Source organism: Neopelma chrysocephalum, unplaced genomic scaffold (genome assembly GCF_003984885.1).
Source record: "Neopelma chrysocephalum unplaced genomic scaffold, ASM398488v2 Primary Assembly neopelma1_65b, whole genome shotgun sequence".
Classification (NCBI taxonomy): domain Eukaryota; kingdom Metazoa; phylum Chordata; class Aves; order Passeriformes; family Pipridae; genus Neopelma; species Neopelma chrysocephalum.
The window spans coordinates 14,339-34,805 of record NW_020897723.1 but is presented as its reverse complement, the minus strand read 5'-3'; the positions used below and the strand labels follow the sequence as shown (position 1 = coordinate 34,805).

At 40.2% G+C, this 20,467-nt stretch overlaps 1 protein-coding gene across 4 annotated transcripts in view; it reads right to left on the bottom strand.

Moving 5' to 3' along the window:
• The window catches only part of GRIN2A (glutamate ionotropic receptor NMDA type subunit 2A), a 78,540-nt gene extending 58,372 nt beyond the window's left edge, over nt 1-20,168 (bottom strand). For all 4 annotated transcript variants that reach the window (XR_003534321.1, XM_027684086.1, XM_027684087.1 and 1 more), the window contains exons 1-2: nt 19,577-20,168; nt 8,585-8,699 (exon numbers count right to left, since the gene is read on the bottom strand). Coding sequence is in view for 3 of the 4 variants with exons in the window: in XM_027684086.1 (XP_027539887.1) it covers nt 8,585-8,699; nt 19,577-20,166 (705 nt within the window). In the remaining variant the exon portion in view is untranslated. The remainder of the gene's footprint in view (nt 1-8,584; nt 8,700-19,576) is intronic.
• Nucleotides 20,169-20,467: the final 299 nt, after the last annotated feature.

Sequence of the window (20,467 nt, the reverse complement as noted above, 5' to 3'; positions counted from 1 at the left end):
TACAGGCACAGGAGATTACACTGCCAGGACAGTTGCTTTGGGTTTTTTTTTAGCTCAAAATTACTTTAGAGCTTCTTACTAATTTCGTGAAGCGAGAAAATGCACTGTGGCAAAGACAAACAAAGTAATGTTATTTTAAGATAACTGTTTTATAAAGACTGGATGTCATCAGTCAACTCTACTTATCACCTGGCCATAGGTGCACTGAAATCTGATATGCATCGTTTCCATTTGAGCCAGAACAGCAAACAGATACTCCCTTTGTAATCAGGACCCATTTGAAGTAATAAGGAAAAAGTTCTCAACAAACTCCCCCCCAAAAAACAAACCCTAATCCACCCCACACACACATCTGACTGATAACCAAAATATTATAATGCCATTTCTGTATCTTCCCAAAAAGAGAAGACTATTCTATACTTAGAGCTTGAAAAAACATTGTGAAAGCCTTTTTTCCAGGTTTTCATTGCACCTGAGCCAGGTCAAACCACATTTGTAGTAAGATGCTCTATTAGAAACAGTTCTTATTAGAAACAATGTGTTTTATTCTGCTTTAGATAATGCCAGCTGTTGGGCAGGTTTAAGAAAGCATATCCCACTTTACATTAAAATTTCCTGTTTATTTACTTTTATAAATTACCTCTTCTAAATTAACCTATGTTTCTTTCTACTTCCAGATCACCAGAAAGGAGTGTACAATTCAAATATTTTTAAAAGTCTAGCATTTTCTTCCTCAAATTGTGTTTTAACTACTTCTTATCCATAAATCTAATTACATGTTTTGTCAGACGACAGATAATATAAATGAGCTAGCAATCCACATAATTTATAACCTAATACATTTTAATAATTCTTGAGTTCTTAAGCTAAACAAATAACAACATAATCATAAGAGTGTTAAAACATTTCTTTTGGAAGGAAAGTGGTGGGAATTGACAGCACAATGAGAGACTCAGGCCCTAAAAAAAAGTAAAAAAAAATTATCACCTACCTCCTGTCTTTAAAGTCTAGAAAATGAATCATAAAAATTCCCAAAGAACATGATTTATATCCTATTTAGGGAAGCATATAAGCACATGACCTTTGCAGTTTCCTTTCCATCCTGTTTATAAGTCAAGATGTTTTGCTGAACTTCAATGTAGGAGGCATAAAATGCCAAATCTCCACACACTTAAATCAGGAAATCTAAAATATCTCAAGGGAATTAGGAATTCTCACTTAAATCAATGGGAATTGATTGTAGGATATATGTACAATGCTAGTATGAAATCTAACCAAAACACAGGGGATGAAGCCTTTGTGAGACCAACTATTCCAGACACAGGGAAACAAACCTCTTGTTTCTATCCATTTAACTCTACATGAGGAACTATTGTAAAAATAGTTTAATCATCAATCTATAGCATACAATGGCAGTCACAGCAGTGTGTGCTGGTTTGTGTGAGCTTACACGGTGTCACTCACAGCCCTAAATACTCCATGGCCATCTGGGCTGGGGAGAATTCCAGCCAGAGCAGTGCTTCAGTCAAACAGCAAACGTGCCAAGGAATACAGGGAATTTCAGAGGTGGAAAATGTGCCTGCTCCAACCATCAAGAAACGAAACATGATGGCATTTGTGTGGTCAGGGCTACAGTCACCTGCCTTCCTAAACCACTCAATCCAGGAGCTGTGAGGAGGCAGATCCACCTGATCCCAAAGCTCATCCCTCTGCCAGCCCCCCCCAAGTCTGCACTGCTGTCACACAGACCAGCAGGAACACAGGCTGCCCACCTCAGTGAGCTCACCTGATCCTACCAAAAACATAACCACTGCTTGGGTGCTGTTAGAAGAGAAATTATGATACTCCTTCATACTTCAACTGGAGTAACTCCTTTTTATTGCTCTGAGGAGGATATAATGATATTTTTAAACAGCTGGATTTGGGGAAATGCTGATTTCTTTTGAGAGTTGTATCTACAAGAGTGGGGAAGGCAAAACTCTGTTAAGAAATATTTTGAAGTAATAAACACAGCAGTGTGCATTTCTAAACCAAACATTTTTTTTTAAAAAGAGAATTCAAGTTGAAGATAACACACAAAAAATGCTGCAGACATGCTCCATTATGGAACTGTCCAAAACTGCATGCAAATACCTTTACTGTACTGTATGGAAATGCCACAAAACATCCAGAGATTTATGAAAAATTTCTGTCATGCCTAGTAACACTGATAATGATGTGGCCCCAATCCCAGAGAAACACAGAAAATGGCCCTCACTTGAAAAAAAAGGGCAATAGAATCATTTTGGGGGTAGATCCTGGCCCAAACCATAACAATCCTTATCATGGCCAAAAGAGTGTGACTTTAATAAAAAATGCATTTCCAATGGTGAATCAAACCCTTGATTCACTACTGTAGGTACAAAACTCAGCTTCAAAGTACAGACATGCAATGGTAGATATACCATTGTATTTCTTTTGAACTTGTACTTTCTTTCCTGTTTTCTCCACCTTCACATGCAGTCTGGAATATTCCCTATGGTTTAATCTCTACAGGATACAGGAAGGGAAGCAGAAAATTGCTGAGAGCATGGAAGAGCTTGTTTGAAGTCAGACTGAATTAGCAAACACAGGGTCCTCACCTCACCCACCGCTGCCTAAAGCACCTTACATCTGACTGCAGGGCACACGTGCTCTCACCCCCTCATCCAGGACTCTTTTATCTTTTGAAGATTGCAGCGAAGAAGGGTGATAATGAAGAATTTGGTGTGTTTCTGTGTAGCAGTTAGATAAACACAGCTATGCAAAGACAGCCAACTTGCACAGTTGCTGCACCTCAGAGTCCCCTCTCCTGCTGCACCCTAAAGCAGTGTCTAAACAATATAAGGATGATTGACATAATCCTATTCACACACCTTCACAGAGACCATCAAGCCAGAGAAAATGAGCAAGGCCAGATCCCGAGAAGAGCTTCCTTGTGGGCCAATGTTGGCACGAAAAGGATGTCTGTCACACCGGCGTATCTCACCAAAAACAAACAAATAACCCGGTCCTGTCACCCTCCTCCCAGCAGATGGGAGCTGTACTCAATGCACAGTCATCACCCCTTTGTAAGAAAAAATGTTACATGACAACATGGATACTAAATGCACTCCCTGGACTACTCAGCCAAACCTTTGAAAAGAGAAAGATTTTCAGGGATGTTGCCCTTGCATTAAACACACACACGTATTGCAAACATGCTGTTTGAGCTGTCCCAGTTAAGAAAATAATGCTGAGCAAAAGCAAAAATCGAACTCTTCTTGCTTTATTGAAAAACTATTTACTACTATTTTTTTCATCACACTTTTCCACTTAAAAGGAAGAGCTACTTCAGCAAGGTTTAAGTCAATAACTAAAAAGCATAGAGTTTGTCAGGTTAGCAATAACAGCTGCAGTACAAAGCACAAGGGCAAAACCCTTCCTCCTGCTGGACACCTGCTGCTGCAAACTTTTGTGTCACTTCATGTTTCTGAAGGTCCTTCTATGACAACAGCCCTCTAAATTTAAAGGACAAAATATGATGTGAGCAATTCCATGTCTTATTAATAAGAAGTGTTTTACAGTCCTACGTGGTTTGAAGGCCTCCATTTAAAGACCTTGAAGTTTTCAAAGTTTGCTGCAAAATCTCACATGGGCTATGCAAATGTCCCACTCTTCCCTCATGGCTGTTCCTGACACCATCAGGAAGACACCAGTTGTCCAACTGGGAAGGCCCAAAGGAAAACACAGGACCCACCGAGATTGTAAATGAACAGGAGGATAAAAAGAAAAGCTACCACCTCCTGCAGCCTCATTTTTCAATAGAGAATTATTAACTAGCACTCACAAATCCTCAGTGACTGGCTTAGTTTTGGTTCTGCAAAATGTCCCACATAACTCTACACAGCACAAGAGTTCAAACTCATGCCAGAGAAGCCATTTTATGAGTTGATTATGTCATTAGAAAAGAGTTAATCAAATTGACAGCCCCTTCCTCCACCTCCCAGCGAGGAAAGACTTTTTGTTACCTCTGCAGTCACTGCAGATCTTACAACTCTCCAGAAATGTCCAGTCAGCCGTACCTTTACCTCCTGAGATGAAGAGGTAGCCTGAAAGTCTTCCTATTCCTTTATCTCCTCTCTAATACATAGATTTAAAGAGCAGGAGCAAAGCACACCACCCATGGTTTCCATGAGAGCTGCGATTCCTTTATGGCAGCAAAGAGATGGGGACCATCCTCCTTGGGAATACACGATTTAAGAAATGCTGCACAATAACTGGTGCAATTCAAACAACTCAGCCCAGTAAAGGTCAAAGGAAAGGCCTTCAGGCTAAGCAAAAGCTCACTGATACAGAAACAATATGCAATTCTCAGCCGACAATAAGTGTCAGGACAGGCATATTTACAGGAAGACTAAATACACCAAGCAACAAGGATGGAACAGAGAAAATGACAACCCAACAGATGTTAAAGAGCACACTGCTGCTTCTCCTGTGGGCAAAGAATATATCATGTTACGCCACAGAGCCACCGACAGAAGATACACCCGCAAATAGAGGATTAGCTCATGCAGTTTCAGCTGTTCTGCTTAAAATACATGCACCCCTTCACAACTTGCAGGGAATGTCTATCATGAGACACCAGGATCCTTCAGCTATCACAACCCCTGCTCTAAATCGAGATTTCACAAGGAACCACCCTGTACCATCTCAATGACTTTTTATCACCACAGGGCTCTGACAAAGCGCTCTGTCAGAAATCTGACCGAGTGTTATTATGTTCTCAGTTCTTGCCCAGGGAATCAGCTCCACCATTAGAGACAGGAGCTGCCTTTTCTCAGCTACGTGTCGGTGGATGTCAGGAGCCAGATGGAGCTCTCTGTGAAGACCTTGGTTCATTTATTCCAGGCAGGAACCGCGCACCCTCTGCCCACTCATTCCTACTTAGATACAAATGTGTACAACCCCACACAGAGCTTGTAAATCTGGCATATGCTAGTTAATCAGAGCAAAATTAAGTTCTACATTAAATCCTGCGTTAATAGAAAGTTAAAGATGACAGGCTATGTTTAGAATACACCTGGATGTAAGTACTGGCTCTTGCAGTGGTGTTTCAGTAGCAATTGTGCTATGCAGTACACAAATTCACCCAGAATACAGGCCACCATGGTAATTTTATCTTCATCTAACTAGGAGCAGCAGTAAAAATTGATTTTACCCTGGAACTCATCTTTACACATGGAAGACACCCATCTTTAAATTCTACACAGTCCTTCACACTTCACCTAAAATATATGATATGCACTGCTAATTAAACCACCTATTTTTTGCCACTGCTAATTATATTCTAGGATATGATTTTAATATCAGATTGATTGATTTTATTTCCACATCAGAAAAAAAAAGAAAGACAGAGTAGCAGACTGTGAATTTGGCAACTCAGTGAAGTTGATACCCAGGTCACACCACACTAAGGAAACATTACCAGGAGAGCTGCAGCTGGGTCTGCTGGACCTCTGAGGGTTATTTAGCACCAGCACAGGGTTCCTGCAGCTCTTTGGTGATATTTGGGCAACGCTGTTAACTCTGGCAAACTTATCAAGTTTCACTGAAACAAGCACATTAAACTTGTCTTCTTAGAAAATCTCCTGCCTGAGAACAGCATCCCCTTTGCCTGTCAAGATTAGCAGCAAGAATATGAATGTTGGTGTCAGAAGTTTGAGCAGTTGCTTTAGGATCTGTCAAAATATCTTGCTGGATGCCTGCAAAACATGCCCAAAAATGTGATTTTCAGTCTTCAAACTATTATCATCCAACCAGCTTTTTTCAGCATCTGATATGGGACAAATCCCTCATTCAACCTCATTTACATGTGAAGTTACCATCTCAAAGTTTCAATACTGAGTCACTTATAAAGGAAAAGGAACTTATTTCCCAAGGGGTAGTATGTATGCTCTTCAACTATGGTTGAAAGAATTTTTGATAACCTCAAGCCTTGAGTCAAGTATATCAATTTAGATACCAAGGAAAAATTGTATTTGAGTCAAATCAGATTAAAAACCAAATAAAATTGAGTTTAAATAATACATCTTGGATTTTCAGTAAAAAAATTTTCACATAAACCCCAATTACTCTTTCTACATAAATAATAAAGTAGCTGCTCACAATTTCTGTGTACATTAGTTACATTATGAGGATTAACAAACTGTTGCACTGTCAGTTTTTCACATGAGAAAATAATTTAATTAGATTCTGGGACTCGATGTTTGCCATATAGGTTTGGGGATATTTAATAAAACTTCAATAAAACAATTCTGTGATACTCATTGCTGTACTGTAATAGGAAGGAAAAGCATGTGCCTGGCTGGAAACTCAGAGCAGGAAATGTTAGATCTCAGATGAGTAGCTTTGACAGTTTTGAAATTGAGCAAAACAGCTCATGGAAAATGGAACAAGAGGAAGAAAATGGGCTAAGAAATGTGGGATAAAAAGTGCAACTTGGAGAGAACGTTGAGACAACCCCAGAGAGATGTTCAAATTAAGCAGTGTGTAGGGAAGGGCTTCTGAAGTCTCTAAGCCAAAGGAACTGAAGTGTTCAGTGACGCTCTGCTGATAAAGATGTGGGGCGTTCCGAGATAGCCAAGAGCTACACCCAGCTCGCCAGGAAAATTGATTAGTCAGTTTATTTGTCTTCATCCACAGAGGCAGGGATCAGCCCGTGGTCAGAAGAATAATTCTGGTGGTGACAGCCTGTTCTTGGCCGCCTTTTCCTTCTCCCCTCTGACATAATTAAACCTGGCCCCCTTCCCACAGCCCAGCGCTGGAGCAGCAGGCACGGGAGCTGACACGGGGCCGGCTGTCCCTGCCCAGCACCTCGCCTGGCCTGCCACCAACAGGGCTCTAAAGCAGGGGCCAGAGAGGAGCAGAAGCATCTATTTTTTTTCTGGGCAGGAGCCTCCTTCAGTCCCACTGTTCTTCCTCCTAAAAGCCCCTCAAACACAACAACAAGCAGGGAGGGATTTACCCGATGGAAAACTGCACAGGCAAACATAAGGCTCAGCCTACAGCTGAGCCCAGCAGAGCAGGTGGTGTGGGCACTGCTGCCACACAACACGGTAGGCACACCAAAACCTGCCCCAAGTCCTCATCCTCTGATAGGGGAGTCACTGCAAGGTTAAAACAGGCTCAAGTTATTTCTTAGAAATAAAGTTGGTTAATACACCTACTATTTCTTTGCTGCTGTTAGCTCATTTTTCAAAAACACACCCATCTCTCCTTGTCCTTTGAATGGCCTCTTTAGAGAAGTTTCAAGGTACAAAATGTATGAAATTATTTTAACATAAGCATTGTTGGCTGCCTCTTTAAGCATTTTCTGCCTTTGGCGCTTCATACTAATAATACTCTCCAAGCAGTACAATAATTTTTCCAGAACATTATATATGATATGCAGAACGCTGAAGAATTTTAAAATAGGGTAAGAAATTTTCATAATGGTTAGCGAGCAAAAGATTCCTCCAAAGATTCAAATTGACACATTTGGAAAGGATTAAATTTATCCAGAGAATTAAATTTGCATCAAATGAACATAAAGAAATACGCAGCATAATCTAGGACTACTCTCTGGTTTTGCATGAGTAGCATATTTATTGAGATGTCCTTCAGTAATTCTGATTTTGTCATTATTATTCATCACCATGAAGAATCTTGTAGCTTTACAAACTGGAGTTTAAGTTGATGTTATGGATTCCCAAAACTATAAGAAAAAGAATTCATAAATTTCAGCAGCAATTTAGATAATGCAGGATCATGCTTCATGAATTTGAAATAAAACTGAAGGATGACAGTGATGTATCTTTACCTACAGTCTCATATTACAAGCAGTTTCTAAGGTTCCCTGTTTTTAAACCAGAGATATCTCACAAACCTCAGAGCCAAAACAATCACAGGCTGAGATTGGAGTTTTAAAGAAAAGATGTTAATGATAAACTTTCTAAATTACTATTTGCATATACAATTAACCCTGATATTAAGTCACTTTTCTTTCTAGTCTATATAGAGGTCTATGGAGACCACTTGTCTACCTGAAGTAGTCAAGATTATAAATTTTTCAGGCAAACCTTGTTGGGATTATCCTCCAATTCGGCAGGAACTTCACAGTTTAACAAAAAAAAAGTGTGCTTTTATTTAAATCTGTCAAAAAAAAATACAAAACCAAGCAAATGAAAAGACTGGAATTGTCAAGATGTAAAAATCCATCCAAATTGAAGTAGCCGAGGACCAAGCTTTTGGAGATTTTTCAGTCATCCATTTTATTTTACTAAATTGTAAGAAGAAATGGAAACGCAGGGTGTGTTTCACAGAAATCTGAAACCCACATGGCTTATCTGTTGCTTTCCCTGTTAAAACTCCTTGGATATATGCTGAACCAGGCAAAGTTATCTCTTCTGAACTGTTGTGACAAACCCCCTGGAGCAGAATTTCACCAGTGACATGCAGGACACTAATTAATCTGCCTGCTCTTCATTACCAGTGCCGTTCCAAGTCTCTCCCACCCCTCAGATCCTGTTCCCAGGGCAGGACTCACCTTCTCCCACTCCCGCTCGTTGTTCAGCACTATCACCACCAGCCTGGGGTGTGCCTGGTAACCATCGGCCGTGAAGGACAAATCTCTGCCTTCCCAAGTCACATTCATCATAAACCTGGAAGGCAAGGAAAAAAAAGAGTTCCTTGAGAAATTAATGAGCTGTCCAGCAGTTAATAAGCAGCCAGTTCAGTCATCAGAACCACTGATTAAACACATGCACCAAATCCTGCCAATGCTGCGAAGAGCCTGCACTTGCAGCACAGGAGTCAGAGCATTTTGAGGTCCTTCATAGCACAGAACAAAGCAAAACACTGGTTTTGTATGAATTTTAATGCAGATATAATTTTTAAAGCGGCTTCCACATTATATATGACCTGCACACACCATGAATAATCTTTCTGGCACTTTGTACCACCTCACTAGTTTTTCAGGACCATTTTAAACATATCGACATCAGCTCTGTATGTATTATATTATTGTCTCTCTAGAGTGATACTCAGAGCAAAGTGCACCTGGTCTGTCTGCCCCTATTCAGACCTCCAAGAGTCCTGTCAGCCCTTCCCAACACTATGCTGTCGTGACATGTGGATAAATTCCACCAAGGCCAAAATCAGACATGAAAACTTTGAAGGGGTTTATAATATTTCAATTCAGTAAACTCAAAAGAGAAAGAATATATGCTTTAAACGTTTTTGTATTAGGTTCATTTTCAATGGTTTTCAAAAGATATACAGATTAATATAAATTAATTAAAAAAAAAAAAAACAGATGGACCCAGATTAAAATGTACAAGAAGGAGAACTTTTACATTTTGTTGAAAACAATCAAAACTCCACACTGCCAATTTGAGCCTGACAGAGCTAACCCACAGGTAAGAGGTAAAAGTGCAACTCAAAGTCTTGGTGATACGCCAGCACTTCCAGAAGATTATGTGCCCTCCAGCCCATGCCATGTCCATGGTCTGAAGTTAATCACATTGAATTGCACTGAATTTCATTGCTGTGTATTTCACTGAAACAAATTCAGCCCAAGATTGATGCAGACAGAAGTGCAGACATCCGTCCCACAGACAGAAGTGTTTTAAAGGGCAGAAAGTTACTTTAGCTATTCTTCATACATTACTCACTAATATTTTACCCCCAAGAAACTGATACAGGTTTACATGTTTGTATGGGTTTGGAGGTTTTTTGGTCGGTTGGTTGTTATGGTTGCTTTTTTTAGCAGCAGTAGTAGGATGGTCTCCTGGTGAATGTGGTATAGACAAAATTATTCAGCTCCAGATTCAAAGGAGAAGGCTTTGTATTGACACAGCTGCCTGAAAATCCCAATAGCAGAAGCACACTAAATAAACATTTATAGACCCAGAAGAAATAGTGGCATTGTATCATAACAGTTAATAATTAAATGTGCACTGCCCTGAACAGCCATCTTAACATCATTCAGCACCGGTTTGACAGCAATTTGTAAATTCTCCCATCGTAATAACTCATATTTTGTGACAGACTTTCAGCGTGAAAATTTTCCCCTTGGCAGAACTTTGCTGTTCAGTTGAACTAATTTCCCATATATTCCATTCTTCATCCAGCAGTGAAAGAGCTTGTTTGGGAACAAAAGGCTTGTTTGCCACCTTGAGAGACAACAAACCACTAAACAGAATTCACTTGTGCACACATGTAAGGAACCAGCACAACATTTACTCGCTGCTGAAAATCAAATGCGTTGTGACCCAGGCAAGTGACCACAGGGGGAAAACAAGGATGTGCTGTGAAAATACACAATACTTGCATCTGCACTTCTGCACCCTCCCTCAGAGGCTCCCTCCCAATTCACACACGTGAAATAACACCCCTCACAATGCACACATCGTCTGACAGGGCCAGGCAGAAACCACCTCATGTCAATAAACCTGAAAGCCAAGCACTTTATCCCCTCCTAAGGGCTGGACCCCAAACACACACCCTGTATACGTCAGGCTTTTGCGTCCACTTGGCTTTTTAACCACATATTGGTGACTGGACTTGAGTTGAGGCCTTCCTTTATGTAATTTGGTAGGATCACCACCCCAGATTTCAAATGCCACTCATCATATTTTTGGATTAATTTGCAAATGTCCTAACCAGTCAAGGGCCATCACAAGATGCAGTGTTGATGCTCAAGTGTTCCCCTCCCAAAAAAAAAATAAAATATGAACACAAATCTAAACTGAAAAGCTGAACTCTGTGTACATTTTTAATCCATGTGAATTTACCAGCTATTTAGTACTGAAAGATATTGTGCAAGTTTTTTTTTTAAAAAACTCCCTAATCTGTAAAAGTTTCTTAAAATTGTATTGTCTGATCTGCATACAAAGGTACCCATGAGTGATGCAGTCTGAGCTACCCCAGTTTCTCATATTACAACAATAAAAAGGACTTCAAAGAGATTCTTGTTTTCCCAAGCACATTCTTCTGTATGAAATTCATCAGCTGCCCCGTGTTCTTCAGAAACAAATGCCTGCAACCTACATTCCCTTTTGAATTGTCATTTTTCCTCTGCAAAGGACAGAAGCCCTGCTCTGCTTTCACTGGCCGAAATCCCAAACCGCTTATCCCTCCAAAAAACAACTGTGTGCTTTTCTGCTCCTGGTTGGGAAGAGACAGTAAGGAAAGCATTTATAATATGTTATTCTTACAGAGTTTTAAGTTTATCCAAGATTAATTCTGTGCAAGATGTCTTTGGCCTCTGAACTGGACAAAATGCATTTCTGAAGTAGCTTTGGAAATGCATATTCCTGTTCTTAACTAAATGATGTTCTTGGTTATTTGAGCTTATTACTTTAAGGGGGCAATTCAGCGCACACCTTGGATTAGCAGTTAATCTGCTTTCATACCTCATTAATGCTGCAGCCTTTGCAAAGACATGATAGCAGGAGGCCTTGTGATGGTATTATGACACTGAAGTCTTAATTAACTTTTGCAAACTGAAATTTGTAAGATTCCCCAGGTGATACATGATTCAAAATGGTAATTTTTTTTTTTGGACAGAAGTTAAGCTCTTCTCACAGTGAATACAAAACAGGTTTTTTATCATGCAAAGAACCAAACCTTTACTATTTATTTAAAAATACTTTTAACATTTATACAATCCTTTTTTGCTTGTCATTTTCCCCAACACAACTGAAAAGGGTTGCGACACCACAGCAGAACACTCTTGCTGTTGTATTTACAGCAAGCCTTTGAAGCACCAAGGTTACAAACTTCTCTCAAGGTTTCCAACTTCATTTTTATAGACTTAGAAAGATCAAGTAGTTCACATAAAGCTTCGGAATAATGCCAGAACTGTGCAATATTTATCCCTGTCAAAATTCTGACCCTATCCATAAAAACAGAACATACTGAATAAGGTGGGTTTTCCTACCCTGTAAATACTATACCACAATTTCATTGACTCCAATTTCTGTTAATAAATGGGCAAAGACTTTGCCAAAAGGATGAGACCTCAGTTTTTTGAAGACCATTTGCTAGGATACGATATTGCTGATACAGAGTCACCTTTCTGGCCTCCTTACAGAAGACGTGGACCTTCTTGTCCATGGGGTGTTTGCTAAGGATTTCCTATCCTGTGTGAAAACAGTAGAAACCCCAGCAAAGCCACAACTGCTCCTGGAACAGAATCTTTGAGACTTTCTATTTCTATGTTATACAACAGCAGACATGTTTGCAGGCTATGGCATTTCTTTTGAGGTTTAACAGACAGATGTACGTTCAAAATACACGAGTGCTCCTGTAACGGGTGCAAGGATTTGACAGCAAAAGCAAGAAGGATTCTGTGCTGGGCATTGTTTCAAATAAAACAAAAAAACCCCAAACAACATGACACTATGTAAATTATAAGTTATTATAAAGATCACTTTGCCTCAAACAAGGATCAATCCTAGCCCCAGCTTCATAAACTTCAGGAGAGCAATCCCAGGAAACCAAAGCAAGTATGATGTCACCTCTGGAGCTCCCCACCTGGCTTCACCTCCACCTGCTGTATCTCTGGGATGCCAGGGAGGAGAACCTTCATAAAAATTCCCATGCTTGGTACTGGCCCACCCCATGTCCCAGAAGACCCTGCAGGACTGGTTGGGCTCAGGAACTCAGCCAGCTCTGCAATAACAGGCTGGTTTATAATTAGTGTGAAATCCACCTAGTCTGCAGCTCCCAAACAGATTAGCAGCTGGGAAAAACATGATGGGTAAGGCAGAGGCATTAATGAAAACATGTCACTTCTAAGCTGCCTCCAAAGGAGAGAACTTAGTTACCAGACCTGTAAAATAAAGCACAGGGCCTGGCAGCTGCAGGGAGCAGAAATCCACTGGACTCCTCGCTGCCAGGAGTTCAGACCCACGTTTCCTACCCTCATCCTGCAGCTCAGATGAGATAATCAACCCTGATAAACACCTCAGGTGCCATCACTAGGGACTATCACTTCTCATTTAGTGCCTTCTTCACCATGGGGCAGTGCTTCAGATCTGAGACAACTGCAGGCAACGAGGAGAGAGGCAACAGAGACTTGGGGAAACACATGTTCCGTAAAAGAAACTCTCCCCTTTCTCCCTCAAAGACGGAATTTCCAAACTGAGATTTAAAGCAGATGAAATGCCTCAAAACCAACCTGTTATCTGGCAATATTTCTCTTTTTTGCAAATAGTGTAAAACCCAGCCATTTTAATAATCTAGACAGCCAGCCTGTCTGGCCTTGGCATTCACTCAGCCTCATACCTAAAATTAGGATTCACTTCTGCTTTTTTGTCTTTTCTTCCTTATCTTCTTGAGGCTCTGAACTGCTGAACTTCCTTACTACGATTCTACCGTGAAATTGGAATGATACTTATCAATAGAAAACCCAAGACAAATTATTTATCGTTAAGAAACAGATTTCTTATGTAAAATTAAATCAAGAAATACTTAATGTAGAATATATAATATGTGGCCTGAAGTACATATAGAAATAACTCTGCAACAGAACACTATTAAACAACATAGATGCATTTTTTTAACTAATTCTATGTCTTAGGCTACATAGGAATTTTTTTCTGAATTCAAATCCTTTTAAGTGATGCAAAGAGTCTCTTCTTCCTCTTTGTGCACCCTCCTCCTCCACTTCCCCCAGCCCTCACTCTCCTGAGTGCAACTCCATAACAGTCCCTTGCTTTGGAGCTGCATCTCCCCAGGCCTTGAGCCAGCATGGATGAGTAAAACTTTGGGAGCGATCTGCTCAGTGGCTGTGAATAAGGAATGTCATGCCAGCTCCTCGTACCTCCTGCCAGCTGCTCCTTAAAGCATTAACTGCCACTGGGTCTGGGAAACTCGTTTTGCCCCAGTTCTGCCAGACAAGCAACAAAACTCTTGGGAAGCCCTTCTGAAAGGGGGGCCAGGGGAGGCAGCAAAATCAGAAAGGGCCCAGCTCCCTGGGAGGCTGCCACAGACTAAAACATCAGAATGTTCAGTGAGTTAATGTTATTATTAGCAATAACATTTCTTAGAAAGCACTAATATGGCTGCATTTTGCTGCACCACCTCAGAAGCATCCCAAACCCTTCCCTGTGAAGTGTGTCTGGCTTCCTGCAAGGGGATGGTGTCTGCAGCTGCTACGTCTCCAAGAAGGTTCACTTATATTTTGAATTTTGATCCCTGCTTTCAGCTCTGAAGGCTGGCTCTGCTCAACTCCCAGAGAGCATGCTTGTTCTCGTTTTAAATTATTTTAATTATCAGAATAAGGGGATAATGATTTAAAAGTCCCTAATCCAGCAACTGCTTGATACTTTCTGCTTCCTAAGCTGACATAACCTGAGTGAAAATTTTAATACAGATTTTCAATACTTTCTTGAAACATTTTGTCAGCAAATCAGCACTGTGTTGGGGTCTCTTGGTGGAAAGTTTTGCTCCATAACCCCTCTTTTGTTGCCAGTCAAATTTAGTTTTACTTTTGGACAAACATGACAACAGTTTCATCCATTCAGTTCCTGCTGTATTATGCAACTATATGGAAAATGCTGTCTGACTGTAGAAGAGGGTAATTACAGCACATGAATTCAAAGAAGTGCAAATATCTGGTTGTTAATGTTTAAGACCTGCTCATCAGCAGTAAATTAGACTTTGTGCATCCCTGTGTACCAATCCAATTGCTACAATACTACTGGGTCTCCTGATCAGAAAGAATCCCCACACAAATGAAGGAGCAAAGTGGGATCCTGCCACTGACAAAATTTTTTCTTGAGTATATTTTCTAATTCATTTTTTCATGTTGACAATAACAATTTATTAGAATCCAGGATGTCTGAAATTAGTTGTTAACATGAAATCTAGGACTGGCAGCTTGGTATATCATCCTCATTTGGATTTGTTTCCATAGAGCAGCATTCATGGTAGCAAAGGAGAAGAATAACCAAATCCAGCAAAACCTGAAACTTCTTCATGCTTTAAAGCTACCAAAAGTGAACTACTAAATTGAAAGTATGCTCAAATTAGCTGTTCCCCTCCATGACACTTAAGCATCACCCTGTATATAATGCACTCCCATGAACACCCAGTGGCTCCAGTAAAACCTCAGTGGGATCACGAAATGGGAAAGACAAACAAAATATCCCAGGAAGTCTTAGGTGGAAATAAATAACATTTGTTTCTCTGCACAGCAAATATACTACTGGTAAAAAAGCATTTTTCTTCATGTATAATTAAATATTTATACACCTTCAATTTTACAATAAAGAAGATGATCCTTATTGTTCTTAAGTCTTCTGACTTAAATGAACAAATCCTCTATAAATTGGCTGTTGATCTATATGCAGGAAAAGATTATACAGATTTGCTGGATTATTCATCAAACCATTGTGTCCATTTAATGCCTGACTTTGCTCAAAAGAGGCAAATTTATCTGTCATGCTAAAAGCTGGAATCAAAATACTGAACTTGATGGATGACTGTCAGGACTAGAGGGACAGCAAAGCCATCGCTGTGGACAGAACACTGCTGTAGTTGTGCTGAATCCTAAGAGAAACACAACAGCAAGGACAAGGAAATGAACCATGGGGTTGTCCATGGAATTGAGCAATGCTGGGCGTTGCTTTGACATTTCAAAACACTCTCCCCATTAATTTTTAAAGTGGGGTCACTCAGGGCAGGATCAACTTCGCTGCTGTACCTGTCCCTTTGGACTTCCCGTTGCTGCTGCTCCCTTGCTTGGGGATGAAAAATTAAGGAAATTGTGCTTGGGAAGGGCAGGATGTGACAGCCTGCCCAGAGGACTTGGGCCAGGTTTCTAGACCTACACCTTCACTGCTGAAAGATGGGCCTCCAAATCCTGCCTATTATTTGGCTGAATGTAACTGAACGTAAGCACGGCGTGGTAAACACCTGACTGCCTATGGACAGACACATCTTTTTGCTTTTCAGGATAATGGCAACAGAGCAACAGCTTTGCCATCCTCATCCCTTCCTGTACAGATCAGCGTGGTTGGAAATGTTGCCGTGAAATGTGTCTCCCGGGGTCGTGACTTTTATACACACCCTGAGTACTCTTCTAAACAAAGCAGCAGCATTTCAATTCAAAAGCAGCAGCGTTTTCAGGTGATGACTGGCAGGGTTATTGTGTTTTGCTGTTTGTTTGCTTGCATGTTTTCCTTTTTTTGAGAAAGAGCAAGCATTTGTTCAGCTGACATGGCATTAATGAGGTGCTAATTCTATTTATCCTGCTGCTCCAGTATTTCACACAGTAGTGGTTTTCTGCCTTGGGAGATCTGGGTCTTACACAGATAGGAAAGGATGAACTGAATCAATACAGATAGAAATACACATATTATCCATGTTTTTAATGCATTGAAAATGAGCCCTGTATTTTATTATAAATCCTTTATTCATAGGGAAAAACTAGTTTTCCCATGTGTATCAGAAATGAACATTGATCAAATCATTGCAAAAACTAAAGCAAACCTGATTTTCTTCTGGATGTAGAAAGCCAATAAAAGCATCTCAGAATCGCAGTGACAGAGGAAAGATAAATTGTGTGCTTCAAAACAAATATATCTTCAAACCAATTTAATACTCAAAGGATTTGAGAAAGAGGGAGGAGGAGCTTTCACTTCATGGCTTTCTTTACATAGAATTTCTTCATAAATGGAGATGAAAATTGCTATCTAGATGTGGGAAGTCACACATAAAGCATTACCAATTTCCATTTACAAGCAAATTAGCAATTATGGCATAGTCTTAAAATACTATACTCGGTTTAAAGCTGAATTAGACTGTCATTACAAAGGAGGAGTCTAAAAATTCTGGTTTTTTGCTCCATTCTCCAGGTTTTTTTGCTCAGGCATCACCTTACATAGCCTTTTCCCTGCTTTCTGAGTTCTCTGCTTCTGAGCTTGCAGGCTGTGTCCTCTCATTCAACCCTACTTCTCCAACACTGATTTTCTGCATGAACAGGGAGGCACAGTACAGCAGATCCCAGGTCCATAAGCTGTTTCCAATTACTTTAGCCCTTTCCATTGTGAGGATGCTCCAAAATCCTTTGCTCAAGTCAGCTTCTTAATACAGCACATATACACTTGCAATTTAGAATACAAAGCTGCACTATCTGTGACCTGAAACTGTGAAGATTACACTTCAGAATAAAACCCCAATTTAGGCATTGATTCGTCACATAAAGAAGAAACCCACAACTTAGTGATGGGGATGAGAAAGTACAATGAATTTATGTAATTCACCTTGGCATGGAGAGACTGGTCAGCTCCCAGAGATTACTTAGTACTGTAAATGCTTGCATACACTTGCCTTTCTTGCAGATTATATGTGACAAGAATAGTCTTGGGAAGTTATTACATAAGAAGTACTATTTAAAGTTTATTCATTTTAGTGTAATTCTGACATTTCTAGATTAGAAACAGCCTTCTTGTTCTTGTGGTGTTGGGGAAGCTCAAAGAATCTCCAGTGCCAAAAATCTATTCTCGCTTCATAGCTCAGTTTTTCACATGGGGAAGTGACTTGATTAACCAGAGTGCACTACTTCTCCTATTAATAATTTCTATGTGCATCATGCACTGCACGCTGCAGAATCTGGTGAAGTCTGATCTCACTGCCCTAACACTCACAAACCCTGTCGAAGTCATGAAGATTTAATCACAGAATCACAGAATATGTGAGTTGGAAAGAAACAACAAGGATCATCCAGTCCAACTCCTGGCCCTGCACAGGACACCCCAAGAGTCACACAATGAGCCCAAGAGTAATGTCCGAATGCTTAATGAGAAAATAAAGATTGTTTGAAGAAAGACAGCTTGTGCTGAGTACTGAATACCTTATTCAGATCTACACTAGTGTATTACCCAGACAATGGGGTGGGAGCCTTTTCCAAAACAGGTTCAAGTTTTTGTGCCCCTTCCAACTGAACCAGAGTATTTTAAACACCAACACTTCTGATGACAGAACACAATTTAACTTTTACAGAAACTGGAGTTCAATTATTAATAGTGGACTTCCTTGTCTGTAGATCAGATCCCAGTGCTAAGGCCTAGAATTTGGTTGAGAGGATGCCATGAGCTTCCACTTTCACCTGGCAGTGCCAGCACATGCACTGAGAGCCACCCTTTGAGGCTCCCAGGCTGGGTGCAGGTTGAACAGTCATCCCAGCAGAGCCTCCCAGCTGCTCTGCCCTGACATGAGGGACAATGCCACAGCTTTCCCAGAGCCACCCCAGTGCTGTCTCCTGCCCCTTCCAGGGGCAAATGGGGCAGCAGGAAAAGAATCACAGGTTTTCTGCAACACCTCTGGTGAATTTGCAGTTTTAGAGGCAGAGGCTAACAAATAGGAAAGGGAACACAAAAAAACCTAAAGGCAAGTTCTCTTTAAGGATAACTGTACAGCTCTTGAAAAATACATGTATGAAATGTTAAAATTCATTTACTTTGCAGAATTTGGCTTTTAAGAAAGCTTCTAAAGAATTTTGTGTATAAAGATGCTGTTTTCATGGAAAACCACAACTGTTCCAGGACATCATCCAGTAACCAGCTCCTAACCTAAATGTGCACATACAACTTAAGATTAAAAGTGTTCCACAATCTATCTGAAATCAGCATCAAATTTCCTTCCTGTGCCAATTTCATCCTGCTTTTCTGTAGAAAGTGCTTCATCTGCACTATTTGGTCAGAACAAATTTCATAAATACTGTTTAGTAACTTCCATATGAGGTATTGTCAAGAGCTATTAAAAAATATGCAAGATACCTTTTAATTCCTCTCACAGACCAGATTAAAAAATATATTACTGTGTAATACACATTATGCAACAATTTTGGATATAAGTAATCAGGAGCATCATGTTTGAAAGGGATAATTAAAAATAAAATTATAATTAAAAAAAAAATCCTGATTTAAACCTTGGCAGTTCCCATCTGACCAACTGTTTTGAGAAAATATCTATATCAGTTTGGATCAATGCAGATTAATTTTGCAGTTATTCTAGCAGAGGTGACAAAACCAAAACCCTCACAAGTAGAAGTGACAGATTTCAGTTCTTAGGTGATAAAAACTGCCTAACTAATTTAATACTTCTATAATTTCCAGCAACATCCTCTTTAATGCTGCACATTGCTTGTCTTCTAAAATATTACCAGGTTCCTGCTGATGCAAGTGATTCAGGCACAGCCTCTAGAGCATTTTGGCAATTTTATCTCATAAGTACACAACAGCCCAATTTTGTTAACTCAGCTTTATACCCTCTAAGACCAATTTCTGTCATCTTCTACATTAGATTCAGAGCAGTATTTATTCTCCACAGCAGATAACATCATCTCCAGGAGCACAATTATCAGTGCAGCAAGTCCTCTTGCACATTCTCCTGGAACATCTGAAAATCATTGCTTAAAAAAGGCATGATGGGATTAGCGAAAAACAACATTCTCCTTCAAGAAACACATAGAATAGAAAACTACCAAGGCTATGTAGGTAAGAAACCCCAAACCAACAAGCCTTACTTGTGCAAGGTTTGAGAGGGCCTGTCATTTTTCTCCAGTTGTCCATAGCAGCTCGTTCTGGCCTCGGGAATGAAGGAGTATTTTTCCAGCATGGCTGAGGCAGCAGTGGCAATGACCCCGAGGCCGTCCCGCACCCGAGCTTCTAAACTGTAGTCCCACTCATCGTAAGCTGCTGAAATGAGTCCTGAAGGAAACTCCTTGGGAGTGATTTCTGTGTTACCACTAACCAGGCTGGGAACTATCCAAAAGAAATCATAGCCAGTGAGGCCCAGGGACCGAGCCTCATCCAGAATGTAGACAGCTTCATCCTTGGAGCAGTAGAGCAGGATGACAGAGGAATGGATTTTCTTCAGCTGAATTTGAGTCTTGGCATCATCTCCAAAGGCAGTATCAAGTATGATGACGTTCTGCATGTCCCAGCCCACAAAACTATTTTCCACAGTGGTCTTAATGACATTGATGAAATCTCGGTATCCAGGGAAAGTGGTGGTCACCAGAGAGAACACGTGCCAGTCATAATCCTGCATGATCTTCAGCATGATAATGGCTTCTTGCTGGATGGAAGCCCCAAACTGGAAGAACGTGGACATCACATCCTAGAACACCAAACACAGCAAAAGATGAGTAATTTGGTACAAGTCTGAAGGGAATAGAATCTCTAACTCTTCTGCCCTCTTGTTCTACCATGGCTACCAAACTTCCTTTGCATTCCAATAACTTTCTGTGACTTATCTTATTTGTATCACTACTAAGCCACACTGATCATAAGTACTACATATTATTTCATGCAGCATAAGGAAAGAGGTATTGCTTATTTTAACAACATCTATCAGAAATAGGCAGCACAATATATTTCGTTGGCACTAAATTTACAAACATTTCCATTGGTCT